Raw genomic sequence first — 22,775 nt, 5'->3', positions numbered from 1 at the left:
AGAAAGAAAATCAATTTCAATTGATTAAATGATTCATCCGAAATTAATCATTAAACCCGGAAGAAGGGGAAGATTCTAAGTAGGACGAAGAAGCCATACAACGATTCATCAGTGTAAACTTGATATTGATCAATTAATTTCAGTGTTATCAATTTCAATAGGGTTTCAATTGAACCCAAGAGGAGTTGAAGAGACTTCTGGATGTGAAGATTGAGAATACATAGAGAAAGACCATTGATTTATTCGCTGAGTTTTATTGGTTAGGTTTTCTGCTTTTTTTTCCGATTTAAAAAAATTTTAATTTTAAATTTTATGAGGGGGACACATGACTTTTCAACTTGCATGCTATTAATAGAATAGATTTGTGTCGGGGTTGTCTTTCCCCTCGTTGGCATTAAAAAAAAGTGACAAAAGCTCACAATAAATGATAAGTAAGCCATGTAATGAAATGAGTTCTTAGCGTAGTGGTTAAGACTGAGAATTTATGTACGATAAGTCTCAAGTTAGAATCCCCACCGCCATTTGTAATTGCCCTTGCGCCTCTTTCGCGCGCGCACACACGGGAGAAAAAAAAGAAGGAAAAAAAAAAAAAATTCAACAAGTAAGAAGAAATCAAACTTACACCTTTCATCTGTATTCCTTAATTACCTAATTACGTGTGATTAATCACACAATTTACTTCCTACTCTAGCTTTGTTACAACAATACTTTTTTGGTTGGATAAAGTATTACCCCCTCCATTCTCTATTTGTTGCGACTTTCGCTTTTCAAGAACGAACTTTGGCTTTTATAATATTGTACCTTGATAAACATAAAAATGTTATATTAAATTTTATATTTTATGATTTATATAATACTTGTATTAGAGAGATTAGCCATCAAAGTTCGATCTCGAAAAGCGAAAGCAACAAAAACTTGTGACACGGAGGGAGTACTAAAATGTTTAGCCCTATTTTATCTCTTCTGGAAGTTAAGGTACTTGATGCCATAAGCAAAGATAAAGAAGAAGAGGAGGATCCAACCAAGATGTCCAACAACAATAACAGGCAGAAAGTCATAGTCATAACCCAAGTATTCTTTGAGGTAAGCCTTGACAGACAGACTGCCAGATCCAGGTACTTGAATAAGTGAACTCTTATCGCCTACTTGCGAAGTCACGAGGCCATACAATGTCCATGAAACCGGAGAAGCCCAATAGTACCATCTCCACCATATCGGTATTTGCTGCAATCAAACACAAATCGGAAAGGATGGTTAACACAAGTAAACATGTTTAGTATCTGCAGCAATCAAATAATAATCAGTTACTGATGTATATAAACAAACACTTCTGTCACTAACTAAACCAGATTTACAGGGATATAAACAAATTTGATTTGCCTATGTCAAAAAAAAAACAAATTTGATTTTATATATAGTTGAATCACAAATATAGGGTTTAGGACAAGATTTGAGGACAAAATCTGAAATGAGATAACTTTATATTCTTCTTATAATATAATATACCCGTCTACAAGCCCGCATTAAGAGACACAAGAAGTTATATTTTACGAGTACAAGATGAATAAACAACCCACATGTTTCCCCATATTTCTGTTACTAGTAAGTAGCAGCTGATCTTGGTATATAATTGGATGATGATAAAAATAAAATAAAAAAGCTAGTAAGTTATTTCTACAAGTCATTGAGTTACATCAGCCATTTTTTAATGCTTCTCCATTTAATAAAGTGCAATAAGACTTGATATCAAGATGAATACAACATGAACAATAACATTTGTGTCTTAGAAATTAGAAATCTTTCAGTGATATACCCTGTGACGTATTGGAGAACTGGGCAGAGAAGGCAGAAGAGAAAAAAAGGGAAGAAGAAAGGAGAGTGGGATAAAACAAAAGAAAAAATGTTGATCATCTTGTGCGTTGCTTTTTTTTATCTGACAGTCAATAATCTTTTTCACCCTCCTACCCGAGCCTTAAGTTTTCACTAATCTGTCAGTAATTATTTTTTTTCTTTTTAGACGGGTCAGTAAGTTCATTATGACTACGGTTTACACATGGTATAATACTCCACAAGTCCTCATATGACATATGCACAATTTGGAAATGTAATAAAAATTACGAGAATATAATAAACGATGGAAAAAGCACACCCAAGTTTTTGTACATGAATAAGTTGTAGGCACCATACCGGTCGGGGAATCAGAAAACCAGCAAATAGATTCCAGAGACTCAAGAAGAAACCCATCACAATGCCTGCAACTTGATGACCAGGTGTGAGAGAGACAAGCATCATTCCGTACATCCCGAAGTAGATGAAGCATGTCGTTATGAAGTAGCAGAAATAAATGAATTTTACAAACCCCCACTCAAATCCAATCATTGAGTAGAGGATAAGGGTGTAGAGAACTGTCTGAATAATAGTATAGATTGCCTCTATTGCTACCTGTAGCATGATGGATAAGTGGGTGCAGTTCAAAAGTAAGAAAGAAAGCAGGTCAGATAGTGTTTTAGATAAATAAATGAATATTGAGGTGAGAACCTTATTCAACTTCCTGGTTTGATTACCTGAGCTAATGCATAGGGTAAAGCTGAGTACATCCCGGCTGCTTTTTCACGGTAGAATACTGTTCTCTCAATGGCAACAACAGCTTGAACAGCTGAAGCATTAGTGGCTCCAAGGAAAAGTGTAGCAGAATACATTGCTCCTAAAAAGTTCATCAGATCTTGTTCTTTGGATCTATTGATAAAGCAACATGTAAGATACTGATATATGACACATAACCTACATGAACTTTCAACAACTCAAAATAAGTCAATGCGGAAAAACAAAAGAAAGACGGGAAGGGCTGAAAGAGACAACGGGTCTTGAGCTAGAGCCTCATTGAAAATAGTTCGATGTTTCTCAATCAATTCGTTAGCCAACCAAGATCAGCATATAAGTAAGGCTGAACCAGCAATATAGGAATTATTTTATGTTATCCTTCTTAGGTATCGGATATACACAAGCTGACATTCTTCATAGTTTTCAATCATTTCACCTTCAGATACTCATATCTGTGTAAAAAGGAATTATTGGCTAGCTGTTTTTCTTGATACAAAGTATTAGATTTACATCCTAATATTTTTCTCTCATTTCATCATAACAGCCATAAAGTAATTTGTGCTAACAAATTTTTGCATAACAATATATGGAAGGCTGATTAAAGTGGAACTCTTGATCATATCAGATCTACATCCTAGCAAACAGAAGCGAAACCAAAGCAAAAACTTATAGCTCATATTTCTACTTAATGATGCATAAACTAGGGGAGTCTAGTCACTTGCTCAAGCAGATATAATTTCTCAACGCAATAATTCAAGATCTTTTCAAGTATACAGGCTCTCTAATATTTCGATGTTGAACGAAGCTTTATTATCATCACTAACTTTCCAGTTTCCACATCTTGTAAGTTACTAATAGAGGCGAATACTTTAATAAGTTCTGCAATCGAAACTTACATTTTACCTCCTTTGTTCCAGAATATTATACCAAATATAAGACCGATGGAAATGGTCAACACAAATCGGACAACATTATATTGTGGATTCCTCCAATAAGACCAATACTGCTTCCAGAAACAAGCCTTAAATTGAACAAGAAATGGCTGAGAGTATTTAGTTGGAAAATGGAGATCACTAGAACTTGGTGATGGAGAGCTGATCTCTACAATGAGATCTTGATTCCTCCTGGAAAATATTAGAGAAATATAAGAAATAATATGAGCAATATGATTGAAGAAAGTTAGTTGGTGATAAAGCTACACATACTGGTAACTTGAGGAATTAGCATAGTATTCAGCAAAATCTATATCCAGTTGAGTCTCTAATTGAGGAGTACTAATATCTAGCATCCATGTAGCAGGATTATAACCATCCTTGATCTTAGGCACTGCAGGAATAGCCTGCAAAAGACAACAGCTTCAAGCCATCACCAAATGGAACTTCTACTGTACAGCAGATGGAATAAATTGTAAAATTAACAATGAATTTAATGTGTTCCATTTTATTCATTAACCTTAAAGCATGAGTAGAGACGCCAGAACTTCAAAATTTTGCCATCTTGAAAAATTGTGTCTCTTTACCGCAAGGACACTTTGATAACATATTTTTGTCCATTTAATCTCTCTTTCTTACTCCGCGGTCTCCTAAAAAGACTCACCCTTCTTGAAATCTTGGCAACTAATGCCATCATACACAGATGGCCTTCCTTTAACTTTTCAAAATGGAGGAATATTCAATAAGTTATGTATTGTTTCTTAGTTATCCAGTTGTCTTTCTCTCCATACGATTTCCGTTTCTTTCTTTTCAGTGATCTATACTCTATAGATCTATCACTGATACATGAAACTACATAGTTACTTGTTTCTAATAGAATGCAAACATATTGGACATCATAATAGTACACTTACTTCAAAGTATTCAATTAGCTCATGTGACTGATGGCCAAGGGGGCCTGCGTAGATAACTTGTCCTCCTCGTTTCATCAACAAGAGCTGCAATAATATATTATGAATCGTACTGTATATGGAGAGAAAATATTATACTTCCTCCGTCTTTTAATACTCGCAACGTTTGTTAGTTTCACGCATGCCAATGCACAACTTTGATCATTTATATCTTAAATTCTCTTTATGCAAAAATTATAAAAAGTTGATATTTTGAAAATACACATTGAGACGAATCTAACAAGATCACACATGACTATGTTTTATCTTATATAAAAAACACTACGAATAGTCAAAGTAGATTATATGAATAGTGGCAAAAGTCCAAACGTTGCGAGTATTAAAAAACGGAGGAAGTATAGTATTAGACAGTGGAAATAGAATATCATAGCTATGAGTTATACCTCATCAAAAGCCTCAAATATATCTATGCTTGGCTGGTGAATGGTGCAAACAACAGTTCTACCAGTGTCCACCGTATTTCTCACTGTGCGCATGACAATTGCAGCAGCTCTTGCATCAAGCCCAGATGTCGGCTCATCCATAAAGATAATGGAAGGATTAGCAACTAACTCTACTGCAATTGTCAATCTCTTCCTTTGCTCTGTTGAAAGTCCATGAACGCCAGGAAGGCCAACCAAAGAATCTCTTAATGGTTTAAGCTCAATCAACTCCATTACTTCTTCAATAAACATCTACAATGTAGATGAAAAAGATCAATCACACTACAATAATATTTTTTCTAACAGATGGCTGGGCAACATAGCACATTAGCATTTAACTGTCAGTGGAAGAGTGTTATAAACCTTTCGTGTGTTTGCATCCACAGTAAAAGAAAGACGAAGCCAGGCTGAATACATGAGAGATTCAAAGACAGTGACATGTGGTGAATGAATGTCAGTTTGTTCACAGTAACCACTTATCCGAGCAAAAGTTGATTGGTTCTTTGGATAACCAGCTATGCTTATCCTGCCTTCAATATGACCACCAGTTTTTCGTCCAGCCAGTACATCCATCAGTGTGGTCTTTCCAGCACCACTCACACCCACTAGTGCTGTTAATATCCCAGGCCTAAATGCACCACTGACATCCCGTAGCAGTTGAAGGCGATCCTCTTCATAACCTCGAGTTTTCATTTCCTGATGAAGAAAATTCCAAGTTTTCATCTCAGTCTAGTGTGAAAATCTGTTTGACATATATCTATTACCAATAGTCACAAGAATTTTACTCCGTTGCCTACTGTATTACAAAAGTATATACTTTCTAAAAGATAAAAAAAAACTTACAGCAGGCATATCCACATAGTAACTGACATGGTTGAATGCAAGGGAAAGAGCTTGGAAAGGCAAAACCATACCCCTTTTGGGGGCATCAACAGATGTGGTACTCCCTGGATGTAAATTCACAGCTATATCTAGATCACTAAGTCTCTCCTCAGATATCGTATTGTTTTTTCTATCGTCATCATCGTCGTTCAGTAATACAGATTTTGAATCGCTGAAAGCTGTAAATATAATTACAAAAGAAGATATAGTGTTAGCAGGCTTCTTTCTAGTTTTAAGATTCCTGTAGCCAAAAGGAAGAAAAATTGATAACTTACGACTTAAGAATGTCAAGGACAGGATATATAACAGGTTGAAAAGGAGAGAAAATCCCAAAAGAGCTAAAATACTGATCCAAAACCAATATTGTTCTTTAAAGAACCCTCTCGAAGCAAGTAGGACTTTACCAACGGTAGGTTCATCAATTCTGGGGTCTGTATTAGGCTGCATTAGTACACAGCATCATAAACAATTGAAATAAATAAAAAATATAAGTAAACAGAAGAGAAGATCAAAGTTTATTGGGGCATGAAAGAAAGGGGAAAGAGAGACAGAAAGAGTAATCAGGAATTACAGTGCTCCATCGTTCGTCAAGAAACTCATTAATAACTAAAGCATTTTGTCCATACATCATAGGTGAAATGTAGTAGCCCCATATCATCCAAGGACCAATGTCACCTAAACAAAACCATATAATAAGAGATAATTGGAAAAACTATTAATACAAGATGATGCCAAAAGAAAAGATTTCCAAATTTTGGTACAAGTCAAAATGATGACTAGAGGTAAAGGTGCACCTTTTGCAATAATAAAACCACCAAGGACAAAAACCAAAAGCAATCCAAAAATAGCAACATTGTTAGCAACCACCATGATTCTTCCCGCAGCTCCAAGGAACCGGAAGAGGGACAAAGCCATCTGATGGATACAGAAGTAGGCCAGCAACTGGCAGAAAAACCTTTTTGAATAACAGTATAACACATTTATTAGAGAAAATAAACCAAAGGAACAAATGTTAAAGAAAACTGATCATAATTTAAGAAATGCATATGCATTCACAATGATTATCTTAAAAATTATATTTACGAATATTAGTCTCACCTACTAGCAGCTGGAGCAAAACCAATGGTGTAATAGGTGAGTATGGTCCATATTGCTGATTCCACGAATGATAGTGGAATTCTGAGGACCCAAACTGGTAGTGCATAAGCCCATGCGGGATAGAACATGAAGTCCCTCTGTTTGTAGAAAATTGGGAGGCGCATAACAGTCAAGGATAATTCAGCAAAACCATTAAACATGATATTTATGAGACTGAAAAATAGAACCCCGAGGTATTTGCTACCATCTGTGATTGTTTTATGATGCATTGTAGTCCTAAGGAAAACAGTCATGGTAATTAATGACATGATTGTTATTTGTGTAGTCTTGAAGATGTATATAAAAGAGTTCCGTTTCATCAGCAACCACTCCCTCCAGAAACAGGCCATAAACAGCTCCCAATTGGAGATACCATATTTTTCTTTGATCAAAGCGGCTGGGTGGGCTTTGGATTTATCAAAAGGAACAACAAGATCTGATGCTAGATTTTGCCCAGTTCGGAAAGATTGGAAGCCCTGAGTGAATTTAGATACTGAAATGTAAGTATAAGGTTGGTCCTTGCTAGACCAATATTGTTCTTGATCTTTCCTGGATGTCACTTCTTGGAGAAAATCAGCTATTCCTTTCCTATCTGGGCATTTGAAGCCCATGTATTCAAAGAACTCGACAACCTCTTCCCGTGGACCTTGATAAACAATCTGGCCATCAGAAAGAAGGATAACATCATCGAAGAGTTCATATGTCTCCGGAGCTGGTTGTAGGAGAGAGATGATCATTGTTACATCCATTATATGAACCATTTGCCTCATATACTTGCATATCTGAAAAGTAGTGGAACTATCTAATCCTGTTGATATTTCATCCATCAGTAGAACTTTTGCTGGACCAACCAACATTTCACCTGCATATTAATAAAATGTTTAATAAGCTAAATCATTTTAAAAAAAATCTCTTCCATATGTAAGCAACAGCAGAGTCACCAGAAGAATATACCAGTTGTAACACGCTTCTTTTGGCCACCAGAGATACCCCTTGTCATTTCATTGCCAACTATAATGTCAGCGCATATATCTAATCCAAGTATCTATCAAACGTTAAGGAAATGTGGTATTAGTACTCTCTATTACTTCAGTAATAAAATATTTAACCATTTGCGTATCACAAACCTTGAGAACATAATCAGTAACAAGACTAGTTTCTTGGCCTGGCATTGCTATAGCCTTCATGAAGGCATCAATTTCAGGGTCTGGCTTTATTCCTGCTTGCTTCTCTCTTTTAGAGAGCTCTGCCAACACCTCATACCTAGTCCCAACCCCTAAGCATCTCCCTGAGAAATCTAACGTCTCTCTAACAGTCAACTCTCCATTATGAAGATCGTTTTGACTAATGTATGCACAGGTCCTCTGGGGAACAAATTCTGTTAATTCATGGCCGCAATATGTCACCTTCCCGGTTACCTGCTTATGTCCAACAAGGATACAATAACGTTAAAAATAATAACAGAGTCTAACAAGCATGATTCTACGTTTTAAATCACTTTCCCTTCAGTTTAATCTGTGTGTTTCAAAAGGAATGGGAAAGATATTAAACCCTCAACCCACTGAGGCTATGAAACTATCAAATAAACCTTAGCCATAGTGCCTCACAATATTTGTCATACGTTACCTCAGAGAATAAAAGTTGATTTATGTCACTGTCCTTTCTGAACTACAGTATTATGCTTGTAAAACTCCATAAAAACCCTGAAAGGCCTGAATATATGAACATCCAAATGCTATTCTCTCAAAAATGTTTCAAGAGATGGCAACATCTTTGCGAAAATGAAAAGGCAAGAACGCTATAAGCTAGAGAAGCTCATTGCATTGTTCTTATAATGTGATTAGTTTACAATCTTGCCCATTCGTTTTGAACACATTGTATTATAAGCAGAAACATCTATGATTTATGGCACATCTTCAACTTTCAGTTGTCAACCCACAAAACAGATAAATTGCAACGAAATCATTTTGAAGAAGCTAAGTCATTATGCTGTTTCAGAACTCAAAGAGATAGATTTCCAAATATTCAGCATGATTTAGTGAGAAATGTGTAGCAAAATTAAAGTAAACCTAATACGAAGTATATAAACTGTGGGAAAAAAATTCACCTTCAGGTTTTTATCCAGCTTTCCTGCAAGTGCCAGTAAAAAACTTGTTTTCCCTGCACCTGGGGGCCCCAAAAGTAATGTCATCCTGACAATTAACATACCATTTAACAATCTTAACAAATCTTCAGGACCAATACATTACTCACGAGGTTGTCTACATCGCTGGTAACCAGCGAAATAAGGACTCCATACCCACTTTAAAAATTAAAAAAATTGGAAACATGGCCCACCTTTAAATAAATGTGTAAAAGTGTTGTTAACTTGTTATATACTGTCATTTCTAATATAACTATTGTCATTGTTGTATATATACTGTCATTGTTGTATTAAAATACTGTCACAATAACCCTAAAAAAGGAAATTATGTATACAACTGTAATGAAATATAAAAAGTAAATAGACCACTTAAATAAATGGATAAAAGTGTTGCATATTAAATGAATGGGTAAAAGTATGTATACAAGTGTTATATAAGTATTGCCATCGTTTGCATAAATACTGTCATTGTTGTATTAAAATACTGTCATTGTTGTACTAATTACTGTCATTGTTGCCCATATGTAGTACCTTGTTTGACTTTTCAACTCATGAGATGAAATTACCATTTTAACCCGGGTATGGGGTAATTGTGCCCCTGGTTACCAGCGATGTAGCCTCCCTCCATTACTCACTTACACAGAGTATGATTGTAGGAAGGACACAATACGTAACTTCATTTTGATATTTCCCCATCCATTATTTGCCCCGAAAATCCCATGTAAATCTTACATTACAAGTTTACAACAACCCAATATTTGATACTAAAATGGTTATGAATGCTCAATATGCAACACTAAGAACTACGAGTAACTATAACTCTATAAGCATTAAATATATTTTCTAAAATTGAACGCCGTGTTACTGTAGGAATCCATAAAAAATCACGAGCCATTCGGTGTTATAAATGTTAGATTAATGACAAAGGTTTCCACTTTTTAGATTGTTATAATTAGACCCTTAGCCTATAAATCATTTTCCCAAGTATGACAATGAAATACATACTCCGTACGTTATTACTCCGGACATTGATACAATATGGACACCATATATAAATATATTAGTGGAATCGTCTACTCCCCCGGGTAGAATAAACAAGAGAAAAATTACAAGAAATTGAAAGACAATTAATAAACGCAATACATTACATAAGCATAATTGAAAGATAAGTAGCAGACACAATTCCATTAATTCAAAGCATTAAAATAAACAAACACTACAATAAAATTACCAAATCGTATAATTTATTAGTTGCATGAATCATGTGAAGATAACCAATCATATAATTGTAGAGAAAATCGAATCAAAATCTGCAATTATGAAGATTAACTGAAAATAATTTGCAATTAGTTGTAAGAATTGATACCTGGAAGGTTTGACAATCCCACTGACATTTTGAAGTATCTTGAGGGTCCTCTTCTTTGATGGGGATAATCCCACTAACCCTAGAATCGCCTGCCATCATCAAACCAAATTCAATTTTCCCGGGGAACAAATGGTACAAAATCTCATTTAGTCATTTTCTGGTAGGTTTCGACTTTAGAGTAACATACTAGTTTATAATATTAATATTAATTTTGCCAGAAATCTAAGCTATAATTATAGACAACTATTATCATATTAGAGCTTAATTATACTAATGATGGATAGATATGTTATTGCCTCATTTGTCTTAATTAAAAATAATAAAACAGATATCAAAAAAATTATTGGAGAATTCTCTAAAAAAAGTCTCTCCCTCGCTTAGCTAGGGTTTGAGGTCACCCTTGACGTTTTCAAGAATACCCTTGCGTTTTTCCGGCGAGAATTGGGCCGTCATGACAGAAGAACTATCCATACAGTGTTCGCACTTATCGATAGAAGGAGAAGACGATGATATTGTGGACTTAGGAGGTAGCACTAACAACTTGGTGGAGAAGAAGATTGAGTTATCCCTCGTGGGGAAAGTGCAGACGACTAGGGCTTACAATTTTGGCGCGATGAAAAACACCATGAACCAAATCTGGTCTCTTTCGAAAAGAGCCGTATTTAGAGAGATTGAAAGCGGCCTCTTTGTCATTCAATTCTTCCATTGGAAGGATAAAGAGAAGGTAATGAATGGGAGGCCCTGGTGCTTTGATCACAATCTATTGGTACTCCACGAACTGGCTGCGGGGGTACAGCCGGCCAGCGTTACGTTGGATACAAACCCTTTCTGGATTAGGTTTTACGACCTACCGTTCGAATGCAGGACGACGGAGAATGTGCGAATGCTCGCTGCGAAGGTGGGAGAGGTTATGGAGGTGGAGGAGGACGAGATTATATGGGATAAATCAATGAGGGCAAGGGTTCTCATGAAAACCCTCATCCCCCTTCGTCGAACGCAAAAATTCAAGAATAGGGCAGGGGTAATTTTGGAGGCGAGGATCAAATATGAGCGCTTACCACACTTCTGCTTTAGGTGTGGAAGAATGGGCCATACAGAGCGAGACTGCCAGGAAGAAGAGGAGGTGAGTACAGAGAAGACGAAGCGTAAGTGGGGGCCTGGTTTGGTGGCTTCACCTCGCAAAGGAAGGGCTCTCCTGGAGGAAGAGGTGAGTTCGATTCGAAAGGGCCAAAAATCCCTCTCTTTCCAGACTAAACCCAGAGCAGGTGAGACAAAGGATGGGGGAGGGGAGGTAAGGATGGGGAAAATCAAGGAAAAGGAGAAGGAAGTGGTTGAGCAGGAAAAGGAAGTGACAATGGAGAAGGTTAGGGCTCGAGTGGATAACATAATGGTGTACGCTAGCAGGCCACGGGAGGAAGAGGACACTACCATTCACAAGCATAAGGCGGTGGCAATTGAACCCGTGCTTGAAAGGGAACACAATGGAGAGTTATCACTCTCATTCTCAGTGGGGAAAGGAGGTGACACAGAGAAATCGGGGGACACAGTAGGTGGGAGGGGAGGAAGAAGGTGGAAGAAACTGGCTAGGCAGACGGAAAAGAGGGGAAACCAGGCGGAGGAGAGTGAGGAGAGCGGTGTGGTAAGTGGAAAGAGAGACAGAGCTGTTCATATGGAGGTAGATGGTGACTACGTTCCGACCAAGAAGTTCGCTATTGGGGCTGACCTAAACGCCTCTTTGGGGATCATGCACAGGGAGGAGATTGCTTTGGCGGTGGTTGGCGAGGACCAACCACGCCGGGACCAATGAGTCTCATAGGTTTCAACTGCAGGGGTCTGGGCAATACCGCTGCAGTTAATAGCCTTCGGAATCTGATTCGAAGGGAGGCCCCGTCTCTAATATTCCTATCGGAGACGAAGTTGAGTTGCGGAGAGATGATGAAGGTAAAGGCCAAGGTGAGTGGGTACAATGGATTGGCAGTTGATAGTTGTGGTCGGTCGGGGGGTGTTGCACTACTCTGGAGGGAGGATATCGTGGTGGAACTTCGTTCTATGTCGATCCATCATGTGGACGTTTGGGTTCGCGATGGGCTGGGGGGAAAGGAATGGAGGTTTACGGGTTTTTATGGGTGGCCGGAGGTGCAGAAACGCCACCTTTCGTGGAAGTTGCTTGAGGAGCTTGCGGGGCAGGTCGATGGACCTTGGATTTGTATGGGAGATTTCAACGAAATCATGTATAGCTGCGAGAAGAAGGGAGGAAGGGACAGGGCAGTGTGGCAGATGTCTCAATTCAGGGAAGCAGTGGCTAACTGTAGGCTTCATGATCTTCCATTTTCAGGTTATGAGTTCACCTATGATAACGGACAAGGAGGGGATGATAACGTGCAATGTAGACTTGATCGGGCATTGGTTAATGACGAGTGGTTTGGAGTTTTTGATATGGCGAGAGGAATAAACCTCGACCGGGAGTGGTCGGATCACGCCCCTATTAAGGTGGTATTGAGCGAGAGTGGGGAAGATTCGCAAAAGAAGGGTGAGCGCCCTTTTAGATTCGAACAGGTGTGGGCGGAGGAGGGGAAGTGTGAGGAGATTATTGAGGGTGCTTGGTTGGTAGGAGGACCGACGGTTCCGCAGAAGATTGGTTTTTGTTCGGAGGATCTGAAGGCATGGAGCGATAAGGAGTTCGGCCAGAACTTCCGTGAGCTAAGGAAAAAAGGAAACAACTAAAACAGCTGAATCGAGGTGGACTTTCTACGGCTCAACTCGAAAATAGGCGGCGAATAGTCAGGGATATTGCGAGCCTCCTCCACCACGACGAAATCTACTGGAGGCAGCGGTCTCGAGCTTTGTGGCTATCCTCGGGCGATAAGAATACCGCATTTTTTCACCGGGAAGCTTTGCAAAGAAGGCGGAAAAATAATATCTCAGGTTTGGTGGGTAGTGATGGTGCGCGAAAGGAGGGTAATGTGGAGGTAGGGAGAATTGCAAATGAGTATTTCTCAAGTCTATTTTCTACCTCAGGGTGCACGAATATTAGTGAGGCTTTGGAAGGAGTGGAGAATAGAGTGACAGAGGCCATGAACCAAAGATTGAGAGCAAATTACACAGAGGAGGAGGTGGTGTATGCCCTTAAGCAAATGCACCCACTTAAGGCGCCGGGCCCGGATGGTATGTGCCCTCTCTTTTTCCAAACCTATTGGCACATTGTTGGCCCGTCGGTGTCCAATATGGTGCTTGCGGTGCTTAGAGGAGAACCCTTGATCGAGAGTGTAAACAAGACTTTCATTTTTTAATTCCGAAGAAAAAAGAGGCGGACAAAATTACTGATTTCCGCCCCCATTAGCTTATGCAATGTGATATATAAGCTCGTGTCAAAGGTGCTTGCGAATAGACTCAAAACTTTTTTAGGGGAGATCACTTCGGTAAACCAAAGTGCTTTCATTCCTGGAAGGTTGATTAGTGATAACATCTTGGTTGCGTTTGAAATGTTCCATTTCATGAAGAATTCCAAACATTCTGAGGGTTCGCTAGCTCTAAAATTGGATATGGCCAAGGCATATGACCGGGTCGAGTGGGAGTTTTTGGAGGCGGTAATGGTTCGATTGGGGATTGAGGGTGGTTGGATTTCGAGAGCTATGCACTGTGTATCAACAGTGTCCTTTTCGGTTCTTGTTAATGGCATTCCCTCGAATGAATTCAAGCCGGCTAGGGGGTTGAGGCAAGGGGACCCATTATCACCGTACTTATTTATACTATGTGCGGAGGCCCTCTCCGGTTTACTTCGACGGGCCGCAGAAAGAGGGAGTCTCCATGGTGTTCGTGTGGCACCAACGGCACCTACGGTCTCACACCTTTTTTTCGCGGACGACAGCATTATTTTTGCGAGAGCGAGAATGGAGGAAGTCTCTACTATTAAGGAGGTGTTGAGCTGCTATGAGAAAGCCTCAGGTCAGTTGGTCAACTTGGATAAAACGAATGTTTCTTTTAGTAGGGGTGTTAGTGTGATGAGGCGTGAGGAATTGGCGGATAGCTTTGGGGTCCAAGTGGTGGATATTCACGATAAATACCTTGGCCTCCCCACGGTAGTGGGGAGGTCAAAAAAGGTTATAACTAAAAGTGTTAGAGATAAATTGTGGAAGAGGCTCCAAGGGTGGAAGGGAATGATGTTATCTAAAGCGGGAAGGGAGATCTTGATTAAGGCGGTTGCCCAATCTATCCCTACCTACGCGATGAGTGTGTTCAAATTCCCTTCTTCTTTCTGTGACAAGTTGAGATCGTTGATATCACAGTTTTGGTGGGGACAAAGGAAGGATGAGCGGAAGATTCATTGGGTGGCATGGAAGAGATTATGTGGGCCGAAAGCTGTCGGAGGATTGGGGTTTCGGGATATGAAAATGTTCAATGCCGCATTACTTGGCAAGCAGGGATGGAGGCTTTTGACCACTCAAGGTAGCTTGGTGGAAGCAGTTTTAAGGGCTAGATATTACCCGAATGGGGAGTTCCTAACCGCGGACCGAGGAACAAATCCTAGTTATACTTGGAGGAGCATTTGGGGGGCTAGATGGGTGGTGAATAGGGGTATAAGGTGGAGGATAGGGGATGGGAAGCAGGTGAAGGTTTGGAAGGATAGGTGGGTTCCTGGTACTCAGTCACGCCTCATACTCTCTCCACGGGGGGTCGCTTGTGAGGATATGCGAGTGAGCGATCTGATCGATTCAAGCAACTCGGGTTGGGATGTTTCAAAGGTAAACCAACTATTTCTCCCGTTTGAGAGGGAACGTATCCTAAGCATCCCACTCAGCTCTCGAAGGCCGAATGATGGCTGGTGTTGGGACTTTGAGAAGAGGGGAGCTTACTCGGTGCGATCGGCATACAGGGCTATTTTTGGGGAGGAGGATAGTGAGCAGCGCGCCAATTCCTCGTCGGTCCAGTCTGGGCTATGGAACTCCATATGGAACGCTCCCACCTTACCAAGAGTGAAGCTATTCTTTTGGAGGGCATGTTTGGGGGCGTTGCCCACTCGAGCGGGGCTGAACCGGCGCATGGCTAGTGTGGAAGGAAGGTGTTCGATCTGCAATGGGTCAGACGAAACGGAGGTCCATGTTCTGGGTGAGTGTATCTTTGCGAGGCTAGTATGGGATAGCAGCCCGATGTTGGTGCCCAATACCAATTTCCGCTCATTTAGGGAGATGGCAGATGCGTGCATCCAGAAGCTCGACAAGAAGGGAAGAGCTCTATTCATGTCGTTATGTTGGGTTATATGGGGAGCGAGGAACAAATGGGTGATGGAGGGGGAGCATTTTGATGCCATTAGGGGGGTGGAGTACGCTGAGGCAGTGGTCACTAAGTTGTGTGGGGAGGAGGAGGAGTTGGGAATTGAAGGAAGGAAGGGGGACAGAGGGGCGAAGAAGAGATGGTGCCCCCCACAAGGGGGGGTTCATAAAGTAAATGTGGATGCAGGGAGTATGGAGGGTTTGGGATCTAGTGTTGGAGTGGTAATAAGGGATGAGGTGGGGGTGGTTAAAACTGGGGCTACATGGCAAGGCCACGAAAGATGGGAAGCGAGGGTTGGCGAGGCAAAGGCGGTGCTACTGGGAATGCAACTGGCGAGAGAGCACGACTTTGATAAAGTGGTGGTGGAGGGAGATTGCTTATCTGTGATCAACGCGGTTCGTGCACAAGAAGAAGGGTGCAGTCACTTTCATTTAGTTATTGATGATATCTTGCATTTAGCAAAGTCCTTTACTAGCATTTCTTGGGTTTTTGCAAGTAGGAACTGTAACACCGTAGCCCATGAGCTTGCTCATTGTTTGCCTTGGGTTTATGGGTGGAGGCGTTGGGGTACTGATATGCCCGAAAATGTACTTGCCCATGTAATGTCTGATGTTTTGAGTAATGAATCCTAATGCCTGCTAGGCTCCTTTAAAAAAAAAAAAAAAAAAAAATTATAAAACAGATATATATAAAATTAATTTCATCCAGTTCATCACCCATGTCATACATAAAGTTATGTTCATCTAACCTTTACTTTGATGATCATATCCACCATCGAACTCATTAATCGATCACTAACACCTACCGAGTACTCGGCCATCTACTTTATTAAGCTAGAGATGACTTCAAGGCGGAGCGGGAGCGGAATTGTCCCTCCACGTCCGTACCCACCTAAAATTTCATCTCCATCCACGCCACACACATTGAGTATATATGGTACTCAACCCTATCTAAATCTTTGCCTCATGAGGTGCAAAATAAAATACATCATCGCTCCAACAATGTACACACCTCAAACCCACCCCTAAATTGGGTGATGTTTTGTAAAGAGAATTTAGAATTGTAGAACTCTATAATAAAGTACTTTGCATTTCGGTTGTCTGATTACAGTAATTAATTGAGAAAATAAATAAATCATTACAATATGTAGGTTAAGTAAAAGCAAATGTTTATACACCATTATAAAGTCTCTTGTCTAGTTACAAAATTGAAAATTATCTTTGCCCCATTGCCTCAAAAGAAGTCCACGTATTTGACCAAAAATTCATTTTACCAACCACCTTTATATAGATGGGTAAATACGTATAACGTGAGTTTAAAACATCAAACTTAATCCTCTCATATCGCCATATTGAGTAATTTTTTCTTTATCATTCTCCGCTACTGTATTCGACCAAAGATTCATTTTACCAACCACCTTTATATAAATGGGTAAATACGTATAAAGTGAGTTTGGAACATCAAACTCAATCCTCCCATATCACCATATTGAATATTTTTTTCCTTATCTTTCTCCGCTACCCATCTAGCTATGAATAATTTTTTCCTTAGCTTTCTCCGCCGCAAATACATTTCTTCAATTTTCTTTTCGGTTCATCCTTTGAGTTTATCTCACAGGAGTACCATTTATAGTTTGTGGTCTGCAAATGTCTCCTCTCGCATTATATTGTACTCCCTTCGTTACTAAATACACGTTCTGTTTTAAAAAATAGCGTTCCATTATAAGTGTCATGTTTCTGTTTTGGAACATACATTTTTTCCACTTTTCCATACATTTTTCCCGCTTTTCCATACACTTTTCCCACATCCACTTTTATTTGTACTTTATCAATAAACAATTATCTACTTTATAATTTCCCAAAAAAAAATACAAATTCTTATTTACATGGGGTGTACGATAAATATTGTACACCGAAATTAAAGTTGCCGTAAAATGCTTAAAAGTTACCCTTATATATGTAAAACTTATCTACTTTTTAGTAATTAAAATTTTCATTTTAATAAAAAATATTTCTTCAAAATCACTAATAATGTATAAAATTAATCATTGAATATTTTAAAATGTTTATCTATTAACGTTTTTTTTAATAATATAAAAGTTAGAGAAAACTGAGTAAAAGTTATGTTGGTGCATAATAAATTTATTGTACACTTTGTGCATACAAGACTTTTTGAAAAAAAAAAACACTCTCATTCATTGTTTTTTTTACACACTTCTTATTTTTCTTAATACCCGCGCATTTACCAAATAGGACACATATTTAGAAATAGGAGTACATATTTTCAAAAAGACAAACTACCAACCACTTGTTTATTCTTTTGCGTTCTTTCTTAATTAATAAAGTGAAAAATGTAATTTAGAGCAATATTTTAGAGACGGATAGAAAGTATGTCGTAATACATGTTATTTTTTCTGAGTAAAATAAATAAAAATGATTCCATCATAATATTCGTACATAACCTTGTTATAAATGTTGTTCCTCCCCCTCCGGGTGAAAAAGCTATTGAGCATTACGTAACCTAGTAAAGTCAGTCACTAGTGACCTCAGGAGTCAACTGTACAAGCTAGGGTATGTGAGTTTGCGAGGCAGGCTAGATCGCTGGTTATCAGCGGCACAATTATTCCATATTTGGAGTAAAATTGTATTTTCAACTCATGCGTTGAAAAATCAAATAAAGTATTAAGTACCGGCAACAATGACAATAATTAATACAACAATGATAATATTTTAATATAACAATGACAATATTTATGCAAACGATGACAATACTTATATAACATTTCGCATACATATTTTTACACATTATTTAATTAATATGTAACACTTTTACCCATTCATTTAAGTGGTCCCTTTACCTTTTCTATTTCATATTTTTTTTTTTTGGTGATTGTGACAATATTTTAATACAACAATTATAGTACATATATACAACAATGACAATATTTATATTACCGTCGACAGTATATAACAAGTTAGCAACACTTTTACACATTTATTAAAGGTGGGCCATCTTTTCCAAATTTTTTTTGGGGTGTGTATGGACTAAATGTGTCGCTGGTGACCAGCGGCCTAGCCCACCTCGTGAGTTTTCCACCACCTCTACCAAGTTCGTTTCGTATTAGTTGGAGAGATCATGTATACCATATATAGTACGTAAAATAAGATATACTTTCTACGTTCATTTTTAATCGCAATGTTTGTCATTTTCACGCATATCAATGTACAACTTCGATCATTAATATCTTTAATTTTTTTTAAGCAAAAATTTAAAAGTAAATATTTTGACAAATCCACATTAAGACGAATCTAACAAGATTTCATATGACTATGTTTTATTTCACGTATAAATCACCAACAATGATCAAAATATAATATGAGAATAGTGTAGAAATCACAAATGTTGCGAGTATTAAAAATCGAAGAAAGTATATATACATAAACACGCTTAAAGAGGAAGAAAAAATGAAGAAAAGAGGATAAGAATTACCTCGAAGGAGTTGATGGTAGAATTAAGCAAGGTTGGCAATGCTCTACTGCCCACATGCACTTCCCCTTCCACGAAAAGATGCTCGTATCTTACTTCAATTTTTGGTATCTCAAGTCCCACTCTATATATTGCATTTAAAATATTCAATTAGATCCAACTTGACATATTGTATTTACATATTTTCTGCCATCAATCAAACAAATTTCAAGAGATTGTTGGGTCAACCTAATCACCATATCATACCATATTAAACTCTAAACTATAAGTGATACTTGGAAGTTAAAAGTGATACTATTAAAATGTAACACCAAAAATAAATTAAAGGCGAGAGTTTAAAACATAATTACATAACCCATACAATTTATATCTAGTCTAGTATTTAAAAAAGAAAATTATATACCATTAGATGACATATGTCACCATTTTTTCATAGATATTAGATGATATGTGTCACTCCATATTTCATTCGTATTTTTTTTTTTTCCAATTTTTCATTTATTATATAAAGTAGTTTACAGCTTCAACACCTCTTTCCCTTCATCTTCCTCTTTCAACATCAATTCACCATTTAGTTCATATATTCATTCAACCTCTTCCACTTCATCCCCCTCTTTAACATTCAATATTAATATATCATCTATTTTATATATTTTTAAATTTTAAATTTAACTCATATATAAATCATATATTCCCACTAATTAAAATCACAAACCCGCAATAAAATTAACACTTTAAAAGATGGCTTATTAACTAATATAACTGCCCGTTCAAAGAACGGGCTCATAAGCTAGTTATACTTAAAATCTCCCTAAAAAGATTTGGTTGATGAAAAAGATGTAAGACATGTGTCAATCAACGTGTCTAACTTAATTAACGAGTCTAACAACCAGAGTGGTTAAGGCAATGTTGTCATCAATTTGTACAAACAATTTCCTAATAAATCAGTTACTACATTCGTTTCAAAATGATCTTTATATTATTTGTTTTATTCCGTTTATAATGTTCTTTATATTTTGCTTTATTCTATATTTTGACATGAAAACTTATTATCTTTTCCACCGACATTTACAACTTTTCAACCACTTTCTCTTACGTTATTCAATTTTTTCTTACCCCAACCCACTTGCCCACAATTTAAGCAAAAATTAGCAAAAATCAGTATTAATGAGTAAAAATGAATGTTGATCGATCGATAACAACAAGTGAATTTAGTTAAAGTGAGTTGAACATGTACAAGATGACCTAAATGATGAATTTGGGCGAACAAATAAAATGAAATAATTAAAGATTATACGAGTAGGAACTTACTTATGAATCCTGTCTCTGAGTCTTGTAAGAAACTTTTCATTATCCTGATCAACAACTTTAAGAATAGTATCAACTAACAGTTTCCTATCTTGTATCCCCATATTATGAAGATTAATCTCATTCTCCACAATTTTCCCATCTTGAAGCACTCTTCTTAGTACACCTTTCCTTAGTCTTTCAAAGGTAGGCAACCGTTCGATGGCGGCCCACCTCAGTTCCTCTTCCTCCTCCATCTCTTCCTCCCATCTCCGACTACTGAATACATCACCAGGAGCACCTGTTAGAACATCCCGGAAGCTCGGTGCGGTAGGCCCCGCCCAGCTCCTTCGACTACTACCGCTCCCCAAATCATCCGGGCCCATTGACCCAAGTTTTTATTTGATGTGAATATGTAATGAGATAATCGATCTCTTGGGCAATGAAATATCAATAGCTGAAATCTGAAAACTTGTTAGCACTTTGCAATATCTTTTGCAGTATTTTCAAGTTACATGCCTTAGTGCCCACGTACAGAGTATCTAGCTTTCTTCTACTCTTGGAAAAGGAGGTAATTAAACAAACATATCAACTATTTATATACTTGAATTTTATGTGGTGTAAACCAACTTCTGTTCTTTGTTCGCCTTAGAAATATATATTAATTACTTATTATTAATTATATATTTGAAAATATAGACATTAGGACGAATCTAACAAGATCTCAATGGATACATGCTCAATACATGATCTCAATACATACAAAGTACATTTAAACATTAGTCTAATTAGGAGATTAAACCTCACATGACATGACTAGACTAGACTAGTAAAGTTCATACTAGAAATCCAATAGGTGAAAAAGAACATTCACTTATTGTTTGTTAATTAGTAAGAGGTGGTACCTAGTATTTGTGATTAAATCTCGTCTATATCATTTGTCATATTACATGCTCAATAACTAGTTATGTTTTTATTTTTGGGAGAACTGAAAAATGGATTAGCTGTTTTCCATGGGATGGAATCTACAGCAATGAGTGATAATGCATTAATTAATGCGTCAAAGCAGTTAGAAGAAAGGGGTGATCATATAATTGATAATGTAGTGTTGTGGTTTCCCAAAACATGGAGAAACATTATTATCTAATTATGGGAATAGGAGGATCATGTGCATATGATTGTGTGTTTGTGTGTCATTGCCAAAATGTATTTTTAATTGTCTAAAGTACATCTTTCTCATGCTAAATTTACTGTGTGAGTACTTCAAAATATTACAACTTTTTTAAAGGATAGTATTTTATCAAGGCAATATATATTTACCCTTAATGTAAGGGGCTTTGCTTATCTTTCCCCTAAAATAAAATATATCCAATTTTTTTTTTTTTTTTTGAGGAACACTTAAGAGGGAGATTATATTAATAAATCAGCAACAGCTAAAGACATTACAATATCTGGCACCTCGTCTTCCCACATTCTCGTTCCGAACTCCCAATGTTGGAAGTGGGCTAATTCGTGGGCTAACTTATTACCACTACGCTTGACAAAAGACCATACTACATTAGTGAAACTAGAGCATAAAGCGAAAATGTCATCAATAATTAACATAAAACTGTTGCAGCCTGTCGAAACCTCACAGAGAGCTTGAATTACTACCAGACTGTCACTTTCCACTACTACTTGCTGTAAACCCATATCTTTGCCCCAATTCGATTGCTTGGGCCTTAGCCACCATCGTCTCCCATTTGTCCAACCCTTGCCTCACCGCACATGCCACTACATCTCCATCACTACCCCGTATCACAGCCCTCAAGCCCATACCAGCCTCTCCCAACAGACCTGCGTCTGTATTCACTTTATGCCAGCCCACATTCAGTTTGGCCCACGCATCTGCACCAGCAATTGAAGGAAATAATGCCCTTGGTCCAAGTATGCATTCAATGCTAAGTCTAATAAATGCAGTTCAGTATTAATTAATTATGCAAGTTAATAATTCAGTGAGATCAAGTGAGCTGAATGCCTAGCTAGAGGCCGCTTCATTTCGAGTGGAATTAATAATATTGGTCCACAACTTACTCTTGACTGAACCCGTAGGGTCACACAAATAGTAAGCGAACGGATCAAGTATTTTAGTGAATTAAACACTCTAATTATGAATATTCGGAATCGATGGATGTCAGTTCCAGTAGGAGCTGAAATCGTCAAAAGGCAAAATATGAATACTCCGGAAACGATGTTATTACTGGAAACGGAAATATGGATCGTAACAGAAATATAAAT

The 22,775-nt window shown here is 37.8% G+C and overlaps 2 protein-coding genes across 3 annotated transcripts; one reads left to right on the top strand and one right to left on the bottom strand.

Annotated features, from left to right (window-relative positions):
- Window positions 1–462: 462 nt before the first annotated feature.
- LOC110785947 (ABC transporter G family member 39) lies at window positions 463–21,121 on the bottom strand. Of its 2 annotated transcripts, XM_021990456.2 has the most exons (19): window positions 20,523–21,121; window positions 19,215–19,335; window positions 10,455–10,543; window positions 9,053–9,137; window positions 8,073–8,363; window positions 7,900–7,990; window positions 6,907–7,807; window positions 6,603–6,763; window positions 6,380–6,483; window positions 6,084–6,249; window positions 5,770–5,987; window positions 5,290–5,622; window positions 4,888–5,178; window positions 4,448–4,531; window positions 3,807–3,940; window positions 3,498–3,725; window positions 2,565–2,736; window positions 2,188–2,442; window positions 463–1,224 (listed from the first exon to the last, which is right to left on the bottom strand). In XM_021990456.2, exons 1-19 carry the CDS (start codon window positions 20,882–20,884, stop codon window positions 955–957), a joined length of 4,356 nt encoding a protein of 1,451 aa, XP_021846148.2. In that variant the 5' UTR covers window positions 20,885–21,121; the 3' UTR covers window positions 463–954. The 2 variants fall into 2 exon arrangements, with proteins under 2 accessions (XP_021846148.2, XP_021846147.1); XM_021990455.2 differs by lacking the exon at window positions 20,523–21,121 and having other exon boundaries at window positions 9,053–9,111.
- On the top strand, window positions 10,596–12,622 carry LOC110785934 (uncharacterized). The gene has a single exon (XM_021990447.2). It carries the CDS (start codon window positions 10,906–10,908, stop codon window positions 12,259–12,261), a length of 1,356 nt encoding a protein of 451 aa, XP_021846139.1. The 5' UTR covers window positions 10,596–10,905; the 3' UTR covers window positions 12,262–12,622.
- Window positions 21,122–22,775: the final 1,654 nt, after the last annotated feature.

Source organism: Spinacia oleracea, chromosome 4 (genome assembly GCF_020520425.1).
Source record: "Spinacia oleracea cultivar Varoflay chromosome 4, BTI_SOV_V1, whole genome shotgun sequence".
NCBI lineage: Eukaryota > Viridiplantae > Streptophyta > Magnoliopsida > Caryophyllales > Amaranthaceae > Spinacia > Spinacia oleracea.
This window is presented reverse-complemented; position numbering and strand designations above follow the sequence as displayed.

Excerpts from the sequence above, each read along its gene's own strand:
- LOC110785934 (XM_021990447.2), top strand. The coding sequence starts at position 10,906 with ATGACAGAAGAACTATCCATACAGTGTTCGCACTTATCGATAGAAGGA.
- LOC110785947 (XM_021990456.2), bottom strand. The coding sequence starts at position 20,884 with ATGGGCCCGGATGATTTGGGGAGCGGTAGTAGTCGAAGGAGCTGGGCG. Across the intron at positions 7,991-8,072 it reads TTACTGATTATGTTCTCAAG|ATACTTGGATTAGATATATG; the intron begins GTTTGTGATACG and ends AACGTTTGATAG. Across the intron at positions 6,250-6,379 it reads TTGACGAACGATGGAGCACT|CCTAATACAGACCCCAGAAT; the intron begins GTAATTCCTGAT and ends GTACTAATGCAG.